At 40.8% G+C, this 26,720-nt stretch overlaps 3 protein-coding genes across 4 annotated transcripts; 2 read left to right on the top strand and 1 right to left on the bottom strand.

Moving 5' to 3' along the window:
* On the top strand, positions 1-7,189 carry LOC149751044 (uncharacterized). 2 transcript variants are annotated; one of them, XM_089928179.1, is made up of 3 exons: positions 1-1,144; positions 2,375-5,668; positions 6,899-7,189. In XM_089928179.1, exon 2 carries the CDS (start codon positions 3,117-3,119, stop codon positions 3,879-3,881), a length of 765 nt encoding a protein of 254 aa, XP_089784305.1. In that variant the 5' UTR covers positions 1-1,144; positions 2,375-3,116; the 3' UTR covers positions 3,882-5,668; positions 6,899-7,189. The 2 variants fall into 2 exon arrangements, with proteins under 2 accessions (XP_089784305.1, XP_089784304.1); XM_089928178.1 differs by lacking the exon at positions 1-1,144 and having other exon boundaries at positions 1,151-5,668.
* A 7,226-nt stretch (positions 7,190-14,415) lies between these two features.
* Positions 14,416-18,486, top strand: LOC103711709 (nascent polypeptide-associated complex subunit alpha-like protein 1). The gene is made up of 4 exons (XM_008797957.6): positions 14,416-14,563; positions 16,229-16,313; positions 17,664-17,794; positions 17,888-18,486. The coding sequence occupies exons 1-4, from the start codon at positions 14,504-14,506 to the stop codon at positions 18,218-18,220; spliced, it is 609 nt and encodes a 202-aa protein (XP_008796179.1). The 5' UTR covers positions 14,416-14,503; the 3' UTR covers positions 18,221-18,486.
* Positions 18,487-23,285: 4,799 nt separating this feature from the next.
* Positions 23,286-25,499, bottom strand: LOC103711708 (E3 ubiquitin-protein ligase RZF1). The gene is made up of 2 exons (XM_008797955.6): positions 25,360-25,499; positions 23,286-24,473 (listed from the first exon to the last, which is right to left on the bottom strand). Exon 2 carries the CDS (start codon positions 24,414-24,416, stop codon positions 23,571-23,573), a length of 846 nt encoding a protein of 281 aa, XP_008796177.1. The 5' UTR covers positions 24,417-24,473; positions 25,360-25,499; the 3' UTR covers positions 23,286-23,570.
* Positions 25,500-26,720: the final 1,221 nt, after the last annotated feature.

Here is a 26,720-nt window from a genome sequence, read left to right as displayed (position 1 = left end):
CCCAAATTTTTTTTTTTATATATAAAAAGGGATAGAATAGTCCTTTAAAATTGATATAAGGGGTAAAATTGGAAGGAATCAAAAGATAATGGCATAGTTGTAGATGCATTGAAGTGGTAAGGGTAAAATTGGAAGGAATCAAAAGTTAATGGCATAACAGTAGATATGTTGAAGTGTTAGGGGCAAAATGGGAATTTAATAATATTAAAAAAAGGGTGAATAGTATCTTGATGTGATTTAATTGGAGGGTTTGAGCTGGTGAAACCGAGAGAAAGAGGGAGGGGGTTCTCAGGCGTGAAACAGAGGAAAGAAAGAAAGAAAAAGAGAAGAAGAAGAAGAAGAAAGAAGAAGAGGAAGGGGATTCAAGGAGGAAAGGGATTCCGGTTGCACTTCCAGCTGAAGGGAAAAACGTAGATCTCCTTCCCCTCTACGCAAGGACCTCGATTTCCAAAAAGAAAAAGGTAAATATCTGTCCCTATCTAGTCTTTCGATGACATTAGGCTATACAAAGGGTGGATATAGTCTAGAAGGGTCGGATAAGGGTTGTAGAGGTGGTTAAAAGAGGAAGAATCGGATTTTAACAAATTTTTCCGGCACTACGGAAAAACTGTGTCGAAGTTCCAACTTCGGCGAATTATTTAGGGGGTCAAACGGCCTCCGATGATGATGCATGTTATCTCTTTGGAATCCTCTATGAGTGTAGAATGTTAGGTAAAAATTTCATCAAATTTGGAGTCCTAAAAGTGGATCAAAACCGGGATGAAGTAACCCACTGTCAGTCCGGGTTACTGTTCATCCGGGTGGAAAATAGGGGATTTCATGCTATAATAGGGTATTAAGCCTAGATCAAGCTAAAAGGGACCTTGTACTCATGCAAGGGAGTCCCTAATACATATAAATGATGAGTTAATTAATAGAAAAAGAAAAAGAGAAAGAAAAGAAAAGATTTAGGGAACGGGGGAGTTGAATTAATTAAAGTCCCCTATATTATAATTGGCACGTAGATTATAGCCCTTGATACAAAACTAAATGTATTGTAAATGCATGTCACAGTTGGGCAAGAAGCTAGGGAACAAGAGGAAGAAGTTCCCCACTGCCTGCTGTAGATTTTTGGAGGCGTATCAGGGCTGTGCCAGATTGACAGGTGAGTGGGAGTCATGTACTTTGCACCATGAGCATCCTTAATTCATTTTCATGAATGTCGCCAAGTGTGAATTGATTCCACTTGAGCATATTGATTGATATTGTAGTAGATTCCTCTATAATCTTGATTCTCCATGCTTGATTATTCTGTACATGCATGTGAGGGAACATTGAGAGGAATTACGAGGGGTTGATGAGTAATCAAATTGATTCCGAATTGTGAAATGACTTCTTTTGTAAATTGATTTCATTTCCTCTATTTCAAAGACTTGTAGAGCCCTTCTCATGGTATATTGAGTTGCATTGTACTCCCGTGATTCCTCACTCCCAACCCTGATGTTAGTTTATGATTGGGTCATGATCGAGTGAGTGGTAATCTTGATTATACTCCTTTTTAGTAGAGTATTGGGAGGGTGCATTATGGCATTTATGCATGGCTTGGCAGTATCTGCAGGACACCTATAGTCGATGGGGGTTGAACATCGGCCTTTGTGCACATAGTAGCCTTCTGGGTGGGCGGAGCCCAGTCCCTTCCTAGGGGGGGACACGGCCCTAGGCGTAGGATCGGCCGGTCCTACGACTTATATTCTGCTTGCCGCCGGGCATAGTAAGACCCCGCGAGGTGCAGTATGGCTTTCCGCGGATGTAGAATTCCCGCGAGGTGCTGTTTAGTATGTAGATGTGAGATGGATTTCTGTTCTGGATACTGGCCAGCATTTACATGATTAGTGTGGTGTCTTATCCTGCATATGCATGTGACAGTAGGGAGTTGTTGCTGGTTCGCCTGGGGCGTAAAACCCACCTTCCGACAGCTGTCTAGCATTTACATTATCGATATGGTGTCTTATCCTGCATATGCATGTGACAGTAGGGAGTTGTTGCTGGTTCGCCTGGGGCGTAAAACCCACCTCCCGACAGCTGTCTAGTGATGATTTCAGCACATTGACACCTGATTTGTATGTTCCAGCATTATGATCTGTTGAGCATATTCATGAGTAGCATATATGTTTACTTGATTATTCCATATATGCTTCAGATGAGTTGATATTGATTGTGGTGATATTGATGATTTACTCTATATTCTCTATGTTGAGTTCATGTTCATGTTGTTATTGATCTTGAGATTTCATCTCGAGCCATGATTATATTCTGTCTCATGTGCATAGTACTCTCTACTCCACTCACTGAGTATTTATATACTCACTCCCCAGTTTGGTGTTTTTGATTGCAGGGCAGGTATTGTATAGAGAAGAGCAGGATTAGTGGTTGCCTGCTAGCTGTGCCGCTCCATAGTATAGTATAGTATAATGTAAATAGAGGTTTATACCTTTTGGTGTATTATAAACCTTCTATTGTATATAGTGCATAGTTACAGTCATAGATCCTGTTGTGGATATGGGTTTGACCATGGATGGATTGGGAAGCAGGTATATATATGTGTGCAGATCAGTTGTGTGCCTGTGATAATGTATTGCTATATATTGTCCAGGTTTATATGTGACAGATTATGTGATTGCTGCTCTGACAGGTAGTGTGTTGTATGTATTGAGATAATCCTGACAGGTCACTATAGGAAAAGTGATCATTTTGTGCATGCATCATGCCAAATTTTTCAAGATTTATTGATGATTGATAGGTAGTAGGGTTCTACGCGGTGGCTGGTGGCCTTATGCCTACCCGCACCCTAGGACCGTCGCGGCGGCCCGCCGGGAACGGGGCGGGGGTCGTGACAAAGCTTGGTATCAGAGCAAAGGTTAAGAAGAGTCCTGTCAGAGCAATAGGGTGAGTCAGGATTAAGTATAGGATTATACTATGGAGCATAAGGTTTTTCTGTATGTTAATTTATGAGTCATTTACAACTCAGTAAAATATATCATGACTCAGTGTGTAACGACCATCCTCTCTTTTTTAACTCTTTTAGAGACATATAAAAAATACCTCCAAGGAGAGGATCTGCTCGTCCTGGAAGGAGGATGGAGCCAGATATAGCATTGGATGCGGGTTCTGCACATGTCGAGCCCCAAAGAGAAAAACCTCCTCCTGCTGATAGACGGAGGGTCGATGATCAAGGAGAGGTAGGAAGTAGAGATGCATTGATGGGACAGTTACTGGCGGAGAATCAAGCTCTGAGGGAGCAGATTGCTCGGGGGAAATCTCCTGCCCCGTCAGTAGTATCTATCCCACCTCCTGTACCTGTGCCAAGAAGTTTGGCCAGGCGGGCTCTAGATGATGAGGGGATTACTGTACAGGAGTTTCTGAGGCTCAGAACCCCCGAGTTTAAGGGGGAAGAAGGTGAAGATCCTCAGAGATTCCTGGAGGAGACTGAAAAGATGATACGGAGACTGCCCTGTTCTGATGCAAGGGCAATAGAACTTGTAGGGCTTACAATGAAGGAAGATGCCTGGAACTGGTACCAGAGACAAGTGGAGGACAGATTGTACAGTAGGAATCCTCCAACCTGGGAAGAGTTCAGGCAAGCAGTGATGGATGAGTTTTTGTCTCCGGCTGAGAGGCAAAATCGGGCTCTTCAGTTTGAGAGGCTGAAGCAGATGCCCGGAATGAGCGTATCTGAGTACGCTCGTGAGTTCACTAGATTGGGGAAGTATGCTCCTTACATCATCCCCACTGAAGCTGCCAGGATAGAAAGATTCAGACGGGGTCTGATTTTCCCGCTTTATAATGCGGTGTTGGCAGTAGAGGTCCCCACCTTGTCGAGGCTGATAGATAAAGCAAAATAGTGGGAGACCAGAAACAAAGAGGAAAGAGCTGAAAGAGAACAGAGGAAAATGAGTATGGGGAAAGGGCAAAGCAGTAGAGATAGATCTGAGGGAGTAGATCTCTCGGAGGGCCCGATGGAGCAGTCTGTACGCTTAGCTCCACCTGTCCCACGTAAGAGGAAATGGAGGAAAAGAGGTCAATCACAAGATACTTTTCTGCCATCAGTACCTCGTCCTCCGGTCACTATGGCCAGAACGGAATCCAAGTTCCAATCATGGCCAGTATGTGGCATATGTGGGAAGCAGCACCCTGGCAGATGTAGAATGGGTCAGGGAGTGTGCTACAGATGTGGACAGCCGGGTCATTTTGTCAGAGAATGCCCGCAGGGTGCCACCCAGCAGTTTGTGCCTTTGGCATCCTATCCTTCTGTGCAGATGGACAGGCCTAGTAGTAGGGAGCCTGTAGGCAGAGGTAGAGGTCAAGCACAAACATCACAGCAGAGTGCTGGACCATCTCAACTGTCAGCTCCAGTAGGCAGAGGGCAAGGAAGGGTGTTCACGGTAAATCCACAGGAGGCACAGACATCGAATGCAGCTATGACAGGTAATTTACTCTTTTAAATTCGAGGACGAATTTTATATAAGGGGGGGAGGATGTAATAACCCCAAATTTTTTTTTTTATATATAAAAAGGGATAGAATAGTCCTTTAAAATTGATATAAGGGGTAAAATTGGAAGGAATCAAAAGATAATGGCATAGTTGTAGATGCATTGAAGTGGTAAGGGTAAAATTGGAAGGAATCAAAAGTTAATGGCATAACAGTAGATATGTTGAAGTGTTAGGGGCAAAATGGGAATTTAATAATATTAAAAAAAGGGTGAATAGTATCTTGATGTGATTTAATTGGAGGGTTTGAGCTGGTGAAACCGAGAGAAAGAGGGAGGGGGTTCTCAGGCGTGAAACAGAGGAAAGAAAGAAAGAAAAAGAGAAGAAGAAGAAGAAGAAAGAAGAAGAGGAAGGGGATTCAAGGAGGAAAGGGATTCCGGTTGCACTTCCAGCTGAAGGGAAAAACGTAGATCTCCTTCCCCTCTACGCAAGGACCTCGATTTCCAAAAAGAAAAAGGTAAATATCTGTCCCTATCTAGTCTTTCGATGACATTAGGCTATACAAAGGGTGGATATAGTCTAGAAGGGTCGGATAAGGGTTGTAGAGGTGGTTAAAAGAGGAAGAATCGGATTTTAACAAATTTTTCCGGCACTACGGAAAAACTGTGTCGAAGTTCCAACTTCGGCGAATTATTTAGGGGGTCAAACGGCCTCCGATGATGATGCATGTTATCTCTTTGGAATCCTCTATGAGTGTAGAATGTTAGGTAAAAATTTCATCAAATTTGGAGTCCTAAAAGTGGATCAAAACCGGGATGAAGTAACCCACTGTCAGTCCGGGTTACTGTTCATCCGGGTGGAAAATAGGGGATTTCATGCTATAATAGGGTATTAAGCCTAGATCAAGCTAAAAGGGACCTTGTACTCATGCAAGGGAGTCCCTAATACATATAAATGATGAGTTAATTAATAGAAAAAGAAAAAGAGAAAGAAAAGAAAAGATTTAGGGAACGGGGGAGTTGAATTAATTAAAGTCCCCTATATTATAATTGGCACGTAGATTATAGCCCTTGATACAAAACTAAATGTATTGTAAATGCATGTCACAGTTGGGCAAGAAGCTAGGGAACAAGAGGAAGAAGTTCCCCACTGCCTGCTGTAGATTTTTGGAGGCGTATCAGGGCTGTGCCAGATTGACAGGTGAGTGGGAGTCATGTACTTTGCACCATGAGCATCCTTAATTCATTTTCATGAATGTCGCCAAGTGTGAATTGATTCCACTTGAGCATATTGATTGATATTGTAGTAGATTCCTCTATAATCTTGATTCTCCATGCTTGATTATTCTGTACATGCATGTGAGGGAACATTGAGAGGAATTACGAGGGGTTGATGAGTAATCAAATTGATTCCGAATTGTGAAATGACTTCTTTTGTAAATTGATTTCATTTCCTCTATTTCAAAGACTTGTAGAGCCCTTCTCATGGTATATTGAGTTGCATTGTACTCCCGTGATTCCTCACTCCCAACCCTGATGTTAGTTTATGATTGGGTCATGATCGAGTGAGTGGTAATCTTGATTATACTCCTTTTTAGTAGAGTATTGGGAGGGTGCATTATGGCATTTATGCATGGCTTGGCAGTATCTGCAGGACACCTATAGTCGATGGGGGTTGAACATCGGCCTTTGTGCACATAGTAGCCTTCTGGGTGGGCGGAGCCCAGTCCCTTCCTAGGGGGGGACACGGCCCTAGGCGTAGGATCGGCCGGTCCTACGACTTATATTCTGCTTGCCGCCGGGCATAGTAAGACCCCGCGAGGTGCAGTATGGCTTTCCGCGGATGTAGAATTCCCGCGAGGTGCTGTTTAGTATGTAGATGTGAGATGGATTTCTGTTCTGGATACTGGCCAGCATTTACATGATTAGTGTGGTGTCTTATCCTGCATATGCATGTGACAGTAGGGAGTTGTTGCTGGTTCGCCTGGGGCGTAAAACCCACCTTCCGACAGCTGTCTAGCATTTACATTATCGATATGGTGTCTTATCCTGCATATGCATGTGACAGTAGGGAGTTGTTGCTGGTTCGCCTGGGGCGTAAAACCCACCTCCCGACAGCTGTCTAGTGATGATTTCAGCACATTGACACCTGATTTGTATGTTCCAGCATTATGATCTGTTGAGCATATTCATGAGTAGCATATATGTTTACTTGATTATTCCATATATGCTTCAGATGAGTTGATATTGATTGTGGTGATATTGATGATTTACTCTATATTCTCTATGTTGAGTTCATGTTCATGTTGTTATTGATCTTGAGATTTCATCTCGAGCCATGATTATATTCTGTCTCATGTGCATAGTACTCTCTACTCCACTCACTGAGTATTTATATACTCACTCCCCAGTTTGGTGTTTTTGATTGCAGGGCAGGTATTGTATAGAGAAGAGCAGGATTAGTGGTTGCCTGCTAGCTGTGCCGCTCCATAGTATAGTATAGTATAATGTAAATAGAGGTTTATACCTTTTGGTGTATTATAAACCTTCTATTGTATATAGTGCATAGTTACAGTCATAGATCCTGTTGTGGATATGGGTTTGACCATGGATGGATTGGGAAGCAGGTATATATATGTGTGCAGATCAGTTGTGTGCCTGTGATAATGTATTGCTATATATTGTCCAGGTTTATATGTGACAGATTATGTGATTGCTGCTCTGACAGGTAGTGTGTTGTATGTATTGAGATAATCCTGACAGGTCACTATAGGAAAAGTGATCATTTTGTGCATGCATCATGCCAAATTTTTCAAGATTTATTGATGATTGATAGGTAGTAGGGTTCTACGCGGTGGCTGGTGGCCTTATGCCTACCCGCACCCTAGGACCGTCGCGGCGGCCCGCCGGGAACGGGGCGGGGGTCGTGACATCTATCCTATCTCTTGGAACCAATTCTCCTATAATTTGGTTTTTTTTTTTTAGTGTTCAGCATAATCCATTTCTTTTTCGAAGAAGCTTGGGCTGCTCCATGGATTCATTTCATGAGAAAAGGAATGAATTTCAAGAATAGCACGATCCAGTATTTTGATTTATTTGTCTGCAAAATATCATAAAATGTAACACAAATGCAAGAGTAAGCCTTGGAAAATGAGTTCATCCATGCCAAATAGTTGTTTACTTCGAGTTGAAATGATCTGTTAAAATAACTTTTCCATTGAATTAGATCTAACATGTACCAAACAATGTTACAGATGAATTTTAAAATTGCAAAGCTATTTGGACCTACAATTGCTTTTTCCTTTCTACTCCGCTATTAAATAATAACCATTACAACATCTTAACATCCATCATAATAATTCCAAGACACCTGTGATATATGTTATAGCACATCTTATTATTGTTTAAATATTACATTTGTGCCTATAATAATTACAATATTATTAGCTGACTAGAAAAAAACATCATTTTTTTCCTTTTTTATAAATTTATGTTTCTAAAACATAACTATGACACAGCCACTTAGGTAACTAATATTCATAGTGTTGTAATTTCACTGCTATGAGCTTTCTTGTAACAACGTAGGACCTCACCCAAAATGGCTAGCCGGAAAGTGTTATTTGGGTTCCTTAGTCTGGTATAAGTACCCAAGCTTTTCTCAACGAATGACCGATGTGAGACTAAACACACACCTGCACGGGTTTTCACATACTCCCCCCATTTAAATCCTGACGTCCTCGTCAAGCTAAGGATGTATATTCATTTACATGTAATCATATACACCACGATAGACCCATGGTCAGTCTCCATTAACTCGTGCTGCAGCATCTCCTAGTCTACATAGACTATAAGCCGAGTTCGCTTTGATACCATTTGTAATAATCCAGGACTTTATCCAAAATGACTAACCGGAAGATATTATTTGGGTTTCTTAGTATGGTATAAGTACCTAAGATTTTCTCAGTGAATATTCGATGTGAAACTAAACATACGTTCGCACGGATTCTCACATCTCTAAGAGATGGCAATTTTTTTTTGTGGAATTTCTAACCATAGCCTTTGCATAGTCACTAACAATGGGCGCATGCAAGAGAAGGGGAGAATAAATAGATGAACATGATCTTGCATGTCACATACACATCATTTTCAGCTATCAAATTTCTCTTTTTTTCCCCTCCAGCAAGCAAGGGTTGAATGAACTTAGATTCATTTTCATCAAAGATCTAAGATGAGAGACTTGGAGTTGTTTACATCAACCTAATTTATTGAAAATTGTTGGCACAACAAGCACATGTTCTGTCAAAGTTGGTATCAACACAAGTTTTGACATCAAGAACCAAATAAATAAAGCTTAGTTAAAACTAACATTTTGCTGTATTATGAAGGAACTTCCCACATCTAAGATAGCTACCACCCCTTAATTAATAAGCCATTGTAGTTTTGAAAATGAAGTTAGAAGCAATGCAAAAGTCTTAAGTCCAACAATTTTATTAAGCCAAGTGTTCAAAGAGATGGTTTGAATTGCATGTGCCATGGATCAAAGTAGAGGCAAAAAGAAAGCCTGGCATTTGAAGGTTCCCATGTAGCATGTGATTAGATTAGAAGAATATGTGTTTCTGTGTGGAAAGGAGGATTTTAGGTGCACCTTCTGAATAAATAAAGAATTAGCAGATGTATTGAGGAAGTCTTTGTGGACATATGAATATAAATATAAGGTGAGGGAATGAGTGATGGCATAAGGTTAGTTTCATCTGTAGCTGAACTAGATTTTGGAATTTCGATGAGGTTTGGGTGATGTCAATGGTTTGCAGCCCCCAAAAGCAATGACAGGAACCATGGCAAGTGAGGATGGTGGGGTGCATTGCTTCAAGCAATGGCATTTTTTTTTTTTTTGGTAAATTGGGTGATTTAAATTAATTAACTAATCAAGAATAAATATATCCATGAGAATCAGAAAGTGAAATATTAATGAGAAAATCCATCATATAGATCCTATATGATTCGTCACATAAGAAGCTATCCAATTAGTAGCATTGTTAGCTTCTCTCTAAATATATGAAACTACAAAAGATAGCAATAAATACGAAATTTGCCAACATTCCTGTAAAAGTGGATGGAGACTACTATCGGCACAAGGTTTTTGAGTGATGGCACTGGAGTTATATTCATATTTCAAAAAATTTGTCGAATGAAATGCCAGATGATAACAGATATATGGTAGTTATATTGTCTTGTCAAAAATGACCATCATACATAAGCAGCAATTGATATCCATATTACAGTGTAAACTTCTTGGAATTGTTATTATTGCATAGTTCACTAATGCAACAGTTTTGTTCAACCTAATTAATTTGGCAGCATCTTATTGATTACCAGAGGCTGCAGAAGAGTTTTAGACCTCAGCAGCTTGTTAATTAGATTGGGTAGCTTGTTAGGTGCCTCGCTTTGAGATCTAGGCATGGACAAACATTGGTTGCAATAGTCATGAATCTTGGGTAGTTTTTGTACCAATTTGGAGGATGATCAAGGACTTGGAGAACTATAAGTGCGAAAGTTAATTACCAGATAAAAACTTGTCCACCGATGACATATAGTCATTAACTTGTAAGCTCATGTAATTTGCCAAGGACTTGGTGAAATATCTAATAGATGAAATGTCTAATGCTTCATGTTTGCTAGGATCTGTCCAAGACTAGCAAGCATCTGAACAAAATAATCTCTAAAGTTTCGCCTGAAGTTGTGATCTAGGACTTTTTTCTTCGATGTAAATGAATGGAAAAGCGGCGAACTCGAGTTCTCATCCATTCCAATTCAATTGTTTTCATGTCAGGTTGAAATGAGAAGCTTGCTTCAGCATGGGATCTGCACTTCATCCAACCTAATCAGACCGGAGCATGATTGACATCGAATCTGGCTTGACCTATCTTGGTTGGACTCGGACCCAAAACCTTACTAGACTACACTCAAACTGATTCGTTATTCCTTTTTTTATTATTATTTTTTGGAGAGGATAGACAACCTAATTCTACCTAAGTTCGGCTTTAACTTGATTTGCAGCAAAGTATGCAAAATAGATTGAAGGACATGTAGCTTCATACCACATAAAACAATATTCTTTATCCAATATTCCATCACTTTTTTAACTTTGTTTGAAACCTGGGATGCCCCCCCTCTGAAGATTCCTGGTCATTCAAGTGAGATTAAGGCATGGCATGTCAAGATGGGATTGGAGTGGCGCATCGCTGGCATGGTGCATACAGGGGCAGCCTAAAACATTTGGAGGCCTAAGGCGAACTCACTAGAGGAGGCCTTTTTTTGAGATTGAATGAGTTTATCGATTTTTCTTTTCTTTTTAAGTTTTTCATACCCACATTCATATTTTCTATTAGATATTTTAATCTAAAAATAATATTATCAAACAAAGCAATTAAAAAAACACCACAAACAAATTAAAATATAAAAAAGTTGAAAATGATAAAATTTGATTGGTGTCAAAAAAAACGAACTCAGGTCCCGATAAGTAGTGCCGAACTTGACGGGGAGAAGAGGCCGGATAGTGCCAAACTCGACGGCGAGAAAAGGCCGAATCGCCGAAGTCACAACCAACCTACAATTGGATCAAAAAAAATCAATTGTAGTGTCTCTAACTTGACTAAATTAAAATCAATGGGACCAAAAAATTAATCAGTTGGCTATATATTCTCTTGGTTTTTCCCATTATTGTATAACATTAAATGCAATAAGCCAATAATGATAGCATATTAAAGAAATCCTTTCAGAACCATTAAATAATAAAATCCTTCCAGAACTGATGGCATATATTCCCTCGGTGCTCACAGAACTATTAGATAATAAAATAACAAATGTGAAATGGTAGTTAGTGATTAGTCAATTAAAAACTCACCACTGCGGCACTGCCTGGGATTTGGGATGCTAACGGAGGAGTCGACGAGGCCGGAGCCCGGAGGTCGGAGGAGCCGAGGACGGCGACGAGGAGAGCAGGAGAGGGGCGGCCTAAGAGCTAGAGAGGGGATCCGGCCAGCGGCTCGCCACTCACCGCCGTCGCCGGGTTCTTGCCTTCTTGGAGCCGGAGGAGGAGGAGGACGGTGGCCTTTAGAAGTTTAGAGGCTAGAGTGGAGCCGAGGAACCGGAGGCCAGAGGCTGGAGGTCGGAGAAGCCGAGGACGGCGAGCAGAGCTGGAGAGGATATCTGGACTTCGGAGTCCGATGCAGGGGCAGTTCGTGGTCGAGCCTCAAGCCGTCGACGGTCGAGCCTCCCGGCTGCCGATAGAGAAGGGAACTAGGGCCGAAGAAAACCTTTGGGAAATCGGAAGCTCTTGCCGCATCTACTGAAAAGGTTCTGCAATAAAAAAAAAGCACCGACTGCCCGGCAGAGAAGAGGGGAGAGAAGGGGGGAGCCGGGAGGAAATGCTCGTTGCTTGTCGACGTTGTCGTAGCCGGTAGCCGTTGCGGCGTTGCCCAGGGCCTAGGCAGCTAGCCTGTCTCTGTCGTCGGGTCAGGGAGACGCCGAAGCGGCCGAAAGGGATGCACTGTAGCGGAGTCGTCGCCCACTGCGGCACTGCCCATAGCCTCTAATCTACAGAGCTAGTTTTCACATCCAAAAAGCAAAAAAAAAAAAAACCGAGCCGTGGGTGGGGGCCTTCCCTGGGCCGAGGGCCTTAGGCGACCGCCTCGGTCGCCTAAGGCTCAGCCGGCACTGGGTGCATATGGTGCATAATATAATTTCTTGATGACAGCCAATCAGATTGATTGAGTTTGCCTTGGGTTAAAGAACAAAAAAAAAAAAAAAAAGCTCCCAAAACTTATTTTTTTATTAAACATATTAGTAATCAAAATATGGATATGATCGATTTATTAAACAAGTAATAAGACTCGACATGTATAACCAAGATATCTTATTAACTCGATTTTATATGGATAAAAACCATAAAAGAGGTATTTAACATGAGTCTTGTTACGGGGGGTTCCCCGAATTTAGTCCCACATCGGCCGTGTAGCGGGAAGGTCTGTGCCATATAATGGGGGGCTCAATCACCCTTCCCTAAGAAGGCGCCTTTTGTGGGGCAAAACCGTGAGGCGCCGTGAGGAGGGCTCCGGGTACGCTCGACCCCCGAATCGGACCTCCCCGCTGGGGGGGCTGTGTTACGGGGGGTTCTCCGAATTTAGTCCCACATCGGCCGTGTAGCGGGAAGGTCTGTGCCATATAATGGGGGGCTCAGTCACCCTTCCCTAAGGAGGCGCCTTTTGTGGGGCAAAACCGTGAGGCGCCGTGAGGAGGGCTCCGGGTACGCTCGACCCCCGAATCGGATCCAAAGCGGACAATACCTTCTGGGGGACACTCTCTCTTCTGCTGCTCGGCTGGTGTGTGGGCTCTGCTGGTGACGGGGTGTAAATCCCGCATCAAGTCCTATACAGGTCAATATGTTGAATATATCTTAAATAAGTCATATCACAATTATGTTGATCCACCATAATTATTTAATAAGTCGAATTGGGTTAGATAGATGAAGACACTAAACATGAACTAGCCAATTTAATGAATATGCTAGTTGGGTTGGCCCATTTGTGATAGGAACCTGTCTATACGAAATATAGGTATGCTTATCTCATGTTGGGTATACGGTATGGGTTAGCATGTGAAATTGTTGATTGCCCCCCTTAACATAAAAAAAATCTTAAAACATGCTCTTTTTTTGGCCAGAGAAAAGAAAATTTATCCATCTCTTACAACCAAATTAGCCATAGCCAGGTCCCTCAAATCTAAAGGAAAAATTACCTACCCATTTCTCATGATCCTTGTATGGCAAATGCCTCGTTCTCTTAAAAGGCAAGCTAATATGGTACAAGAGTGTTAAGTTTGCTAGAGATTATGAGTTCTGATCCTCTCCATATTAATTGTTTATTTTATTAGCATGTCTATTATCTTGACTCATATTAATCACTAATTCGACATGCTTACTATCTCTACATCCTCGGTATAGATTGCACTCGAATGGTATTAGGGTTAGCTGTTCAGCTCACATACTTTTAGAGTTGAGGGTCATAGGTTCAAATCTTTTTATTTTTGGAGCCCATTGGTTATTTGACGTCCCTCTTCCCATGCAAATTACGTTCCGCATTTGCTCCAAAAATCTTGAATACCACAATGGTTGATGAAACCATCCACATGAATTACTCTAAAAGATACCACCAAAATTAATATTAATCCATCCATTATATAGGCCACCAGTTAGGAAAGAATGTAGCACAATCAAATCAAGGCCATCTGAGCAAGAGCAAGAAAGGATTCTAAGATGGCATCAAGAATCATGATTTCATGAGTAGGCATTTCATAAAATTTCTACCTCATACTGAACTTCTAGCATATGCAACCAATAGGATAATAAACTCTAATTTTTCAAATACACCCTTTATACTTTCTGGTGCCATTTAGATAAGAGTATATTAAAAAGGCCATTATTCAATTATAGACCTAACAATCTGGGGCTTCCTTCTTCTTTTCTTTCCTTCTTCTTCCTTTTTTTTTTTTTTTTTTTCGCTAAGACGGGTGAATCATACCAGACGAGTACGGATGTATCCAGTAAAATCATTCAGTCCGCGGTCCTATTAGCTTCACGAAAGACATGTTTGGCCTGGAAAGTCCCTCTATTTCTTACCATTGCCCAGATAACCGGAGGCCTTGACAGGGATCAGATTTGAACCGGTGCCATTGCACTTATCAATCCAAACTTTTTATCATTGCATGAAACAATGACCCTTTAGATAAGAACATATATGATAAAAAAAAATATATCAATAGGATCACATGCATTCATCAAATGATCCTACCCTTGAATGTAACATGGAATCATCAAAGTAGAGCAGTGGCAACTTGGTAATTGCAGAGTAGCTGAGGGGGTATATAACATATAAACGCTTCCATCTTCGACTCGCCCTGTTTCGGTTGGCGTTTGGGGTTTTTTTGGGTCTAGGGTTTTCATTCAGCGGCGCCCTCTCCACTCTCCGAGCCTATCGCCATGACTGCTCAGACGCAAGAGGAACTCCTCGCCGCTCACCTCGAGCAACAGACAATGGATGTAAGCCTCTCCACCTCCTCTCCGTTCCTCTCTACACCTCAGCCTTCTCGATCTGTATCAGTTTCTCTCTTTTACTTGTCCTCTTTTTTGCATTTGGTGCTGAATATTTGTGGGTTTAATCACCACAACCTTAAAAATCCGATGGTTTCCTCCCTTTTTTCCCCCCTAAAAATCCGGTGTTTGGCCGATTCTCTTTAATCATTGCTTGTAATGTTGCCTCTATACGAGATCGTTCTGTAATCATGATCTGGTTTTGCTAGAATTTGGATCCGGAAATTTGTCTCCTTAAATGTTGCTCACAATCTCTGTCCGTGCATCTATCAGCTCAGGATCACCTAAATGCGTCTTTTTAATGAATAGAATGATAAAGTGCATATTTCAAGAAAGTTGAGATCTTTTTTAATCATTGAATAAATTAAGAAAAATGGGAGGTTTATACATATCCAATAAACGTATTGGAAGAGAAACAGAGCCACATGATCTTGTGCTGAGTACTTTGAATTAGAAGTAGATGTGGGAGAGCGGAGGTGTCTGTAGGTCATAACGTTAGATGCTAGGGAACTAACAAAATCCACTTATTTGGCGGTTGGTTTACTCCTTCACAAATTAAGGAGGTGTCAATTCTTGGGGTTAATTTATACGGAAAGAGGAAATCCAGGGAGTTGTACTGGCAATTACTATAGTATAGTCTGGTTGCATAATAAATATGAAGGAAGCAAACTTGGTGTTAGTATCTCAGATGAATGACAATAGAGGGTTTAAATTTAATGACAAAACTTTTGTACTTTGTACTAGTAGTATTAGATGTTGTACTGAATTGGAGTTTTGAAGCATTGGATAATGGGAGGAAGAGCAAAAGTTCTAACTCATGCATGCCATCCCAGCGGTGACTAAGGTCTTAGACATGTTTGCGTCTTGATCTTTTGTAAAACAAATTTTAGTTATGTTGTTGCTGTTGTTGAAATTTCCATCTCAATTTAACACATAAATGCGCACCCATTATCATTATTATTAATTTCATCAGGAAAGTTCTTTAACATCATTATAAATTGTATGAGATGGCCTTCCAAGGGAACTTAGTCTTAAAATTTTCATCATAATTGTGGTCATGAGTGAAAGTGAGTCAGTTGCATGAGTGGAATCATGTTGTCATTTGACTGCTGTGGTTCCTTTTAATGATCAAAAGGTTAGGTTTTGGGAACTAAATATACTAATGATAATATGCCGCATTTTATATTTTCGTATCCATTTGCATGCAGAAAGTATTAAAGTTTCAGTGTCATGTGGGTGGAAGTGTACTTTGAAGTGAAAACTGAACATCCAAACCAGTAATTTCTTCTGTCAAAAAGCAAGGAACCAACATGATAGTGTCTTTAATTTTGTCATCTTTATACATGACATTTTGTATGATCCTTCCACCTCTTGGAGAACTAACGTGATAATGATTGTGAGAGTGATAAAGGCCCTCTGTCTTTCAGCACCAAAAAAAATAAAGGCCCTCTGTCTCTCTTTTGAACAACATTTACCTTTTGATATTCTTCCCCTTCCCTCTCTCTGTCTGTCATTTAGTAAACTGCGCATAGCCATGTTAATCTGCAGAACTTGATACATGATGCCATATGTGCCTTTACATCCCATAATCCTGTGTGTGACTTCTTTGTGTAGCCTGACCAGCCTGTGGTTGAAGACGAGGATGATGATGAAGATGAAGATGAGGATGATGATGACAAAGATGAGGATGATGCTGAAGGTAAGTCAAACCTTTTCCTTTGTACCCAACTCTTGAAATGTTGTCCAATCAATTTATCTGAAACCCAAAAACCCAATGTTGAAATTGGAAAAACCCCAAGTAACTTATAAAATTTACCATATGTACATTTTGCAGTTTTGAAGCACTCATTGCTTCAACAAAGGTGAGTAACATTTTCATTTGCTTAGTTGAAGGGAAATGAGGCCTTGGGAAATTAAATAGTCTATGAAGGACAGAACAAATTTTTTCTCATTTTTATGGTTAAAGAAATTAACAATCTTCTTTGCTGTTTTATATTTTAATCTTGACACCTGAAGGCCAGTCAATGATAAGACTCAGTTGTTTTCCCTCCTTGAAATGCTGGATAGAACACATTTTAAGTTGCACTTTACCAACATATGTGTGCTGCTTTTTTCATGCATCTGCTGAGCCTTTTTGTAAGCTGTTTAAAACACATTTTTTGTAACAGATTTGGTGAAATAGATCATAAAAAAGAAGGGAATTAGGAAGTCTAGGGTGTACAAGTTTGCCATCAGCTGCAATGCAGGGTTTTGAGTGAGTCAAGTGATGTCATCTTGGGCAAAAGTCTAACCAAATACATACTGGGATCTGGTATAGAGCAGAAAAATTAGAGGAACAGGAGGGAAGGTTGGAAAGAATTAGAGTCCCCACCAGGAGAAAAAGAGGAAGATAAAGGTTAAGTTATTTTCTGAATTATATTTATTTGCAAAGTTCTTGTGCTAAAATTTGGTTGAGCTCGCTTCTTCTGATCATGGAAAAGCTGGGCTACCCTGTTACAAGTATATTTAGGTCTGAGTGAGGCACATTATTGAATGGAAGTGGAAAGATGATATATTTCAAATTTCATTCAAAACCTTATGGCAGCTTCGAACAAAATATATGAAAGAGAAGGGAAAAATGCTGGGCCAGCTGCTACCGCCTAAGATGTCTTACATTAAGATCGGAAAATGGCTTTTAAGTTCCTAAATCCTAATTATGCATCTGCAGGTTTTAAATAACCTATTTTACATGCTAAACTGGCCTTCACCTAACCATCCGCCACTCCATCTCGTGCATGCATGCGGTGACACCACACTATGTATGCAGATTAAAAAGGAGGCAGGTTCAATGAACAGATATGCAGCTCTCGTTGCAAGCCTTATCTCTTATACACTTTTAGCCGAATAATTAACAACTACATGACCTTTTGTTGCTTTGTACTTGATGTTATGATCTCATTTTCCATTGAAGTATATGCATAATACCCAAGTTGGGTGCTCCCTCTGCTTGTCCTTAAATCTGACTTATAGACTGTTATTGTCTCACTTATTATTGACTAATTTTTTGCAGGACAAGCAGGCGATGCTAGCGGAAGATCAAAGCAGAGCAGAAGTGAGAAGAAGAGCCGGAAGGCGATGTTGAAGCTTGGTATGAAACCCGTACCTGGTGTTAGTCGTGTCACTGTGAAGAAGAGCAAGAATGTGAGTTCCCCCATCCCCAGCTCATCATTATTGCTTGAATTGTTGGCAAAATCTCCATTTATAATCTAACTTCTTTTTTCTTTGACATTTCAGATATTATTTGTCATCTCAAAGCCAGATGTTTTTAAAAGTCCAACTTCAGACACCTATGTTATCTTTGGAGAGGCAAAGATTGAGGATCTGAGCTCTCAGCTGCAGACCCAGGCAGCTGAACAGTTTAAGGCACCTGATCTGAGCCATGTGATCTCGAAGCCTGAGACATCTGCCATGGCTCAGGATGATGAAGAAGTTGATGAGACGGGGGTTGAGCCTAAGGACATTGAGCTGGTTATGACACAGGCTGGAGTTTCGAGGTCCAAGGCTGTCAAGGCACTCAAAGCTGCAGATGGGGACATCGTTACTGCTATCATGGAGTTAACTACCTAATTCGAGATCTCTGGTATAGTTGTTTCTCTTTCAAAGACGGCTTGTTTTTCTTTGTGGCGTGGTCTGTAGGCTGAGTTTCTTGTGTGTCTTTGCTGCGTAACCTCATAGTTATCAATCTATTATGGTGTACCAGTGGTAATGCTGTTTTTAGTTTTAATTTTTTGCCTTTATATACATACTCTTTGTGTTTCCTCTGTTATCAGAGGATGTTGCAGCATAAGATCACATTAACTTTCAGTATAAAGATTGGACCCTGGCTTTTGGTAGACTGCTCTTGGTGAAAACTGGTGGTGATTTATTTTTTTTTCTAACCTTCCGGTGACATATCTTACAACATCTGAATTTCCTGTTTCCTTTGTGACCCATGAATTATATTGCTGCTGCTGTTTCTTTGGTGTTGAAGAAACCTGATACTGGATCGCATGGTGACACCATTATTCCATTTTTCAGTAGCTGGTTTAATGGAAGCAGCTGCTCTATATTTTTAGCTTGTATTCATGTTCACCGCCTCTTCAGATTATGTGAGCTTTGAATGATATGCCTATATTTCCAGTATAAGTATTTACAATAATGTTCAAAATATACTGTATACTTTATGCAATTTTAGCAAGCGGTTCCCATGTAACAAGGATTCATGTCTTTGGAAGAACTCAGGAGGTTCACATTTTTTTGCCATAGCTCACCTGGTTGTCAGTTTTCAAAGAAATGTGTTATTTTACGATTAGGTCACTAAACAATGATCAGGCTTAATGAGCTGATGGGCATATAATGATCAAGCATCCTAGAACATTTAGCCAGATTTTAGTCTCAGTGTGGAGAGATACTGCAGCCAATTGGAAGCTCCTATTAAGGCCCTTCTTCCTTTACGAAAACGGCGTTTACTTGGTACACTAATTGAGCTCCAGGATTGGTGTCGTCCTGGGAACAAATGTCTTACCTTGTTTTTTAACCTATTAATGGGTGCCCTTAACTCCAAGTTTGTGTATAGACGAATTGATATTAGGACTCCAAGAACCAACGTTCCAAACTAGTTGCCTTCAAGTTTGAGCTCAGTCAAGGCCTCATTAAAGAATTGCTTGACCCTTTGGCTTACCATTTGGATGATGACGGTTGTGAATTTTTCAAAAAATTGTTGGAGCAAAAGAACTAGCAGATCAATCAGCTTGTAGTTGAGAATGGCGTGTCAGTGCTGTTATCGGTTGGCATTTTTGTTTACGCAATGCCAAGAAGTCCACTGGCAGCTTCGATCGACTGCGAGGTAACATGCTGAAAACAAGGGCGCTCACCATGCTTTGTTCTTTCCTTTATTAATGAACTTAATGCTTATATTTGTCAGCAGATTTTGCTTGATGTGCCTCATATTCAAGCAACTGTTTGTAAATAGGCGTGTCAGTGCTGTTATCGGTTGGCAGTTTTGTTTACGTCCACTGGCAGCTTCGATCGACTGCGAGGTAACATGCTGAAAACAAGGGCGCTCACCATGCTTTGTTCTCTCCTTTATTAATGAACTTAATGCTTATATTTGTCAGCAGATTTTGCTTGATGTGCCTCATATTCAAGCAACTGTTTGTAAATAGGCTGTTCTAGGTCAGGCTCCTCAGTTTTAGAGAGCACAGAACTTGGAAGCACAGTCCTTGGCTGATAAGAAATTTTCAGACTTTCACTCCATGCCTATAATATGGCTGATAAAAGGTTGTTGGAAGGTTAATGGGAATGTTTACCTGGGACCATTTCGTTTCAAGAGAGCCTCTGAACCCGAATGGATGGGGTTGTTCACCATTTGAGCGTTCAAGGTGCATGCTTTTTATTTTAGGCATTATCGTCCAACGAGTCATGTAATCCTTCGATTTCATGGATTAATAAGGTCATGAAATGAATCATGATCATAGTTGAAATGATTGTAAAAGAGATAAGGAGTCAATATATATGTCTTCCTTTCTATTTACCATTCTATCTTCAACTCTTTCTTTAGGGATGGTCCGGTAGGCTATTGCCCATACTTGCCCAATAATTAGGTCCTCAATAATTAGGTCCTCGTACCTGGCTCAGGGCAAGGTAGTGTAGGTAGAGTTAGATGGAGTAGGTTGGGATGGATAGAGCTTTTTTTTTTTTTTTTTAAGTATACAAATCAAGCAAATAAAAAAATATAAAAGTAAATTTTAGTACTTAATATTAAATAAGATAAAAATTGAAGATATAAAATATTGCAGAGACATCACCAGCATTTTGTTTTTGGTAGAAACGGCTACTCATCTCATATAAATTTCACGTGAGTACAACCTGTCAAATCACGAGAAAATAGTATTCACACATCCACAAAAAATATCCGGAGTGTCGGGCTACTAAGGAGGCGATCCAGTCTACCCTGTTCGCATCCCTAAACACATGTGCTGTCTGAAAATCACCCATCATCTGAGCCATCCTACGAGACTCCCGAATAAGGGAATGGGCATCCCCATATCTGTCCGTCCTCCGGATCCAGTTGATCACCACAGATGAGTCCCCCTCGAAGTATACCCGCTCGACACAAGTACATGCCTGACATATGATATATCCTCCCAGGCTGCCCGCAGCTCTGCCCCGACTACTGTAAGCCCTGGCGTGCGCCGCCCTCCTGCAACAAGCATCCTTCACTGGTGGTCCCTGATCACAAATCCGACCCATCCAGTCACCCCATCCGCTGACCTACTGCCGTCGAAGTTTACTTTGAGATAGCCAGGAGGTGGGGTTAGCTTATACTTTCATGTCTGTAATGGATTTTAAAAGGTTCTACAAAAGAATCTTTGGACGTATTTTAGAATACCCATTCCTTATGCCATCACCTGCCATATGAATTTTTGGCAATTATATCGATACACATGGTGCAAAAGTTGAGCAATCCATGGGGAAAAGAGTACCGGCACTTAGCTCATGATCTTTCAAAGCGTTTGGTGCAACAAGCAACAAGCATTAAAAAAACCAGCATCCATATGCTCTCTTATAAATTTATAGCTACGTTGGTTTGTCCTAAAATTGTTTGAAGGGCTACCATAACGTCCAACCATTGAACTACAGTCTAAAACATCATAGCTAGAGAACACTAAGTAGACCCAAAAATCCTCCTCAGTGTCAACAATAAAAGAATTAACCCCGAGAAAACCATAGTTGACCCTCGTAAAGCAGGTTGTAGAAAGATCGTTATCTAAGAAGAAGATATATTCTTCAAAATTTACTCAGCAACCCCTCCAATGCCTGCTCCTCTTCTCCGTCCTTGCCCACCACCCCATCGACCTCCTCCTCTTCCCTTGTCTCCCTTTCGCACCTCCACTCCCACCAGTTTGGTGCCTTTCGCCGCCTCTGCAACCCCCTTGCTGCTTCCACTTCGTCTTCAATCCCTCCTCTATCTTCGCCACCATCATCTAAAATGCTATCCTCGCGCGCGAGGCCCCCTGCAACTTTATTGATGTCGACGCTGCTCCTTTTTTATTTTTGTTTGCTGCTACGACAGGTAATTCATACAACATGTATACGAATACATCTAATAAAGTCAAAAAATAAAATATCACAAAGCTCTCGAGGCAGCTCCTCATTCCTTGTCCACACACTACTGCCGGCGTGGTGAGCCACGTGGGTGACCACCCAATCCGCAGCCCCATTGACTTCTCTAAATATAGGCTTAGCCAGACAACGCTTACATCCCTCATCATTATTCAAATGTCACGAAGTAATAGATGGTCACCAACAGCAACCCTCGGACCCTTATGGACCCAACTGATAACCATGATCGAGTGACCCCTTCAAGATGACTGACCTAGCTGATAGCACATGTTAAGCATGCCGAAGACCCGCCCAGGCCACCCTCAGCTCTGCACCGGAAATCGTGCAGTCGAATAACTGACACCCTTCCGCAGCCACAACTCTGAAGTTTGGGTCTCTGCTCACGAAACCCGTTCCACCTATTGAGCCTCCGTTCGGTACCGACCAATCGAAATTGACTATTGAGCCTCCTTTTCCCCTGCATGCTCGAACCATCTTGAGCTAATCGCCATTTTTTGCAGAGCATGTGTTTTGTCCACCCAATTAGAAAAGTACACTGCTAGTTATATATAGAGGCAACTTAGTCTGGGAGAAGATAAATCTAGACCAAATATAAAAAAAACAATTTGATCTTTATTATGCCATGATTTTTTTTGCAAAATCGAGTGTGATGGCCATGCTCCTTGGTTTCCTAGCGCGAGCAAGCCCTTAGAAACCTAACCCCACTGCCCTACTTCATCTTTAAGAAACAACAATGCTTCATTGAAATATGGTTTATGGAATACCATAATGCATCTTAGTTTTGAATAGTAAAGGAGAAACAAAGGCCACTACCAGTGCAACAGCTATTAAATTGACATATAAACCAAACAAACTCAAATAATCAGAGAAACTTTGACAAGTGTACTGTGCAGGAATAAGGACCATAACTGCTATATGAAGACAGCAAAATTCAAAATGCCACCTTGAATGTAAGATTAGATTATCTGATGAAGCATTATAAGGTTTATATGTCATAATAACAACAAGAAGACGAGTCTGTTTTTAAATAACAAGCACTTAAGTAGAATTAACTCAGTCTCATGCGAACTGTACTTTATACCTATAAGGCAATCTCCCAGCCCAGTGAACTTGAAGAAGCAGAAGAAACATCATAGCAAGTAAAAGTGCATGTGAAATGCAAGCTACTGAAGCAGTTAACTGCTAGGAGATATCTTACCAAAGCAATAACCCATCAAACCTGTAGTTTGGATAGTTATCACTGTTCAAAAGTTTAAGACCTGCAATTGGTCTAAATAAACCAAATTCATTGAATCACTGGACGTTAAATCAATGTCACGAGCAAAACCAACATAAACCGATCACATGTATAATTCATATAAAAAACAACAATTCATTCTTCTACTGTTATGTATAATCTCAAGCAATCATTACAAACATCACAAGGCAAACACAGCCTACAACAGGAGGCCATCATGACATCAAGAAGAATTTTTGGTTCTCTTTCTGCAAGTAAATATTATAATGCAGCATTCAAAAGCCCAAAACGACTGCTCAATCATAATTGCATTAAACTACATAAAAGCACATCGTGGTTTTAATGCAAGAATAAAAGCAGATGCAGCAAAAAATAAATAAGAGCATTTACATGAAACCATGCATACTGGCAAGTTTTCACAGGCAACGGAAATGAACTATCATCTAACAAGTGGGATACAGTAGAGAACTAAACGAGGTGATAGACATAACTTTCACCAATCACAAGAGAATCCAGAAAAACTCATCTCGTTAGTACATTCATGGAAAGCAGCAGAATTGCACCCACCTAATCATTCTAACGAGATCTAGAATTTGAGTTTGAAGAGCGAAAAGGCCACAGAAAGGAGAACAGGTTCCTCCTGCATTGACGTCCCCGGTTATTTCCATTGCTAGTTGAACTTTGATTGCTTGATCTTGAACGTGTGTAACTACCAGAGTTCTGTGGTGGCAGCTCATGGCGGCAAACTGGACAGGAATTATGCTGTTCCAACCAGGGAATGATGCAGTCCGAGTGATATATATGTTTACATGGCATCTCCCGTGCCTCAGTCCCTAGTTTAAATTCCTCTTTACAAACAGGGCAATGCGAGTCTCCATGCAGATGCCTCTGGTTGATCTTCAAGGTCGGCATAGCATTGATTGCTGACTGTGATGCAGGTGGTGGTCCATGCCTATCATTTTGTGCCAACTGTTCAATTAGATCTTCTAGCCCTGGGCCAACAAAATAGTCTGCCATGTTGGCTCGCCGCATGCCAACACCACGGCGCCCATTGAAGAAGACCTCAAACCCATCGTTGTCAGACATATGAACAGGGAGCTGGCCCCTGAAGACCAACCAAGGACTAGAGTCGAATTCCATCCCAAAGTCTGAGAACATATTCGGTCTGCCCCGGCCATCAAACTCATGGCTCCTTCCCACCATCCCTTGACTCATCATAGAAGAGATGGCCTCCATGACACTGTGGCGTGGGTCACGATCCATATCAGGGTCCATGCTGATGAACTGTCTCATAAGCACCTCTATCTCATCGAGCTCCAACACAAAACCTGCATCACAGTTGGGGCAGACCATGCCCCGCCCCCGAGGCCGGACTCTACGCCTGCATTGAAAACACCAATGTGTGTGTCTACCGCTTGACATCTTCTAGTTTCAATCTATTAAACTCTTGATGAGTTCAATATGACCCCAAAGCAGAAACTGCAATAAGAACAGGAACATGAAGAAAACTTATTTATTACTTTATTCAGATCGACAATGCTTGGACAATTGAGAAATTTCATGATACAATAAAACAAGAACATGGAGGAAATGGTACATCACTCCGGTTGGACATGCAAAGCACAAAGTGATATGATGGCAATAAACCGATTCACATAATATGGAAATCTTAGCTATGACGGCAAAATTTAGTCAATTAAGACTCGGATATCACAATATCATATAGAAATTTTAATATTCTGGACTTTTTACAAGATTTGGCATAGCTGATTTGTATTAAACTGGAAATTATTCACGACACCCGAAAAATTTTAGAAAAATGTCCCACAAGATTTCAATATCAACTAACGGAGAAATATTTGTTTTTTTTGGCTCATCCAAGACTTGAATCAAAGCAAACATTGAAGGTCTTATCCAGGATAACAAAGGAAAAAGGCGTGCCTATGGGCAATAATGGCAACTCCAAACTCCGAAATAATTTGAAATTTGGGGGAATAAGCAGACCTAAGGCATAAACGTTGCTTTTAGCTAAGTAATTAAACTGAATCGAATTAAATTACCACATATTTACCAAACAACGTTCTAACTTTTAACACAAACATTTCCAGAAATTCTGGAAGCAAATCCTCCCAAATTCGGAAGGAAACCTAATTCAAAGATCCCAGAAGCCTCACCAGCTCCCACCCCTACCCATAGCTATTACTTCAATACCATTCAAAAAATCACCACGGATCAACAAATCTGCACTAAAAAAAATAAAAAAAAAAGCCCCAAAAATGGAGAAAAAGAAGATCTTTAAGCGAACGGCGAGATCCCCATATTAAAAATAATAAAAGAGAAGAAATTAGAGCATCGAGTATTATACCTCCAAGAAGAGAAGAAGAACAACGAAGCGGAGAAGAAACCCAAAACCATCCGAAGCAACGAGTCCGAGATCCAAGGATTTTATATGCGGATTGACTTCTTTGGAGCGGCGTCTCCCTGTATTTCTTTCCCCTCTTCGCACCGCGGCCGTCGAGAAGCCAGATCCGCCGTTGATTTCACGATGGACAGTCCGATTTAGATGGCCGCGTGGACCCTTTAGAAAAGGGTGCGGTACGCGCACCAAGATCCTCGGCTCGGATGCTTCGACGAAATTTATCGACGCCGGTACGCAGAGGAAATTCTATGCGGTTGACAGATCCGCCGTTCGTTCGCCAGCCCATGAGCGGGAGATCCGGTTCTCGCATAGAAACTTCTCTACATATAGTTGTAAGATAGTGATTTTAAGAGGCATATTAGACGGGCTGTTTGGTGGCCCATAAAAGCGTCCGTCCGCACAAATTATTGGCTTGTAGAATATATCCCATCTGCGTCACCATGATGTGGAGTTCGATTTTTTGATGGAGAAAAATGATGCTTGGCCCACCAGTGTGGGGTGATGTGTTTTTTTTTTAAAAAAAAAAATATTTTAACTTAGCTTCCACCAAACTTGATTTCCGTTGTTGTTATTTGGAGACAGTTCGTACTCAGAACCTCTACTCTGATACCATGTTAAAATCACTACTAGTCCCAAAAGCAATAAGGTGAGATGGATTTATTTTAAATTAGCTTCCACCAAACTTGATTTCCGTTGTTGTTATTTGGAGACAGAATTCGAACTCAGAATCTCTACTCTAATACCATGTTAAAATCACTACTAGTTCCAAAAGCGATAAGGTGAGATGGATTTATTCATATATTTTATATTTTTTTATAGAAAGTATGGCTGCATAGCTTAAAATTAAGCTATAGAAGCTGAATCAGCAATGCTTTTGTTATACATAGTTTAGATGTATGATAAAAATTTATTGACTTCAATCATTTAAAAGAAAAAATTATTGACAAAACATGGTCTAGGATCAACAAGACCCATGATCCAGCTGTGTGGAGTTAGGATGCTTGAAAGCTAAAAAAGAAAATAATTTAATTGGTGTTGCAAGTGCGTTGGATCGAGGATGCTTGCAAGCAATGATCTGAGATGCTTCATAATACTGAAATTAACTCAGCAGGAAGATTGTAAAAGTACTAAAATAACATCTTTGGTTTTTCTTGCAACTATGCGGACTCAAAGAAGATAAAGCAAATAAATAAGAGGTTAAATTCAAAAGAAAACTAGAAATGGTAAAGATTAAAGAAGATAAACTAGCCAGAGTTTTAATGACTGGAGTTGCACTGGTACCCACTGGACTTCTTATAATTTCATCG

This window comes from Phoenix dactylifera, chromosome 17, assembly GCF_051530095.1.
Source record: "Phoenix dactylifera cultivar Ajwa chromosome 17, Ajwa_hap1_PhDact_Kaust_v1.1, whole genome shotgun sequence".
Classification (NCBI taxonomy): domain Eukaryota; kingdom Viridiplantae; phylum Streptophyta; class Magnoliopsida; order Arecales; family Arecaceae; genus Phoenix; species Phoenix dactylifera.
Note: the sequence above shows the minus strand (reverse complement) of the source record. Positions and strands in the feature narration are given on the sequence as shown.

Coding starts and splice junctions, on each gene's coding strand:
- LOC149751044 (XM_089928179.1), top strand. CDS start 3,117: ATGGAGCCAGATATAGCATTGGATGCGGGTTCTGCACATGTCGAGCCC.
- LOC103711708 (XM_008797955.6), bottom strand. CDS start 24,416: ATGTCAAGCGGTAGACACACACATTGGTGTTTTCAATGCAGGCGTAGA.
- LOC103711709 (XM_008797957.6), top strand. CDS start 14,504: ATGACTGCTCAGACGCAAGAGGAACTCCTCGCCGCTCACCTCGAGCAA. Junction 14,564..16,228: donor TCGAGCAACAGACAATGGAT/GTAAGCCTCTCC, acceptor TTCTTTGTGTAG/CCTGACCAGCCTGTGGTTGA. Junction 16,314..17,663: donor AGATGAGGATGATGCTGAAG/GTAAGTCAAACC, acceptor AATTTTTTGCAG/GACAAGCAGGCGATGCTAGC.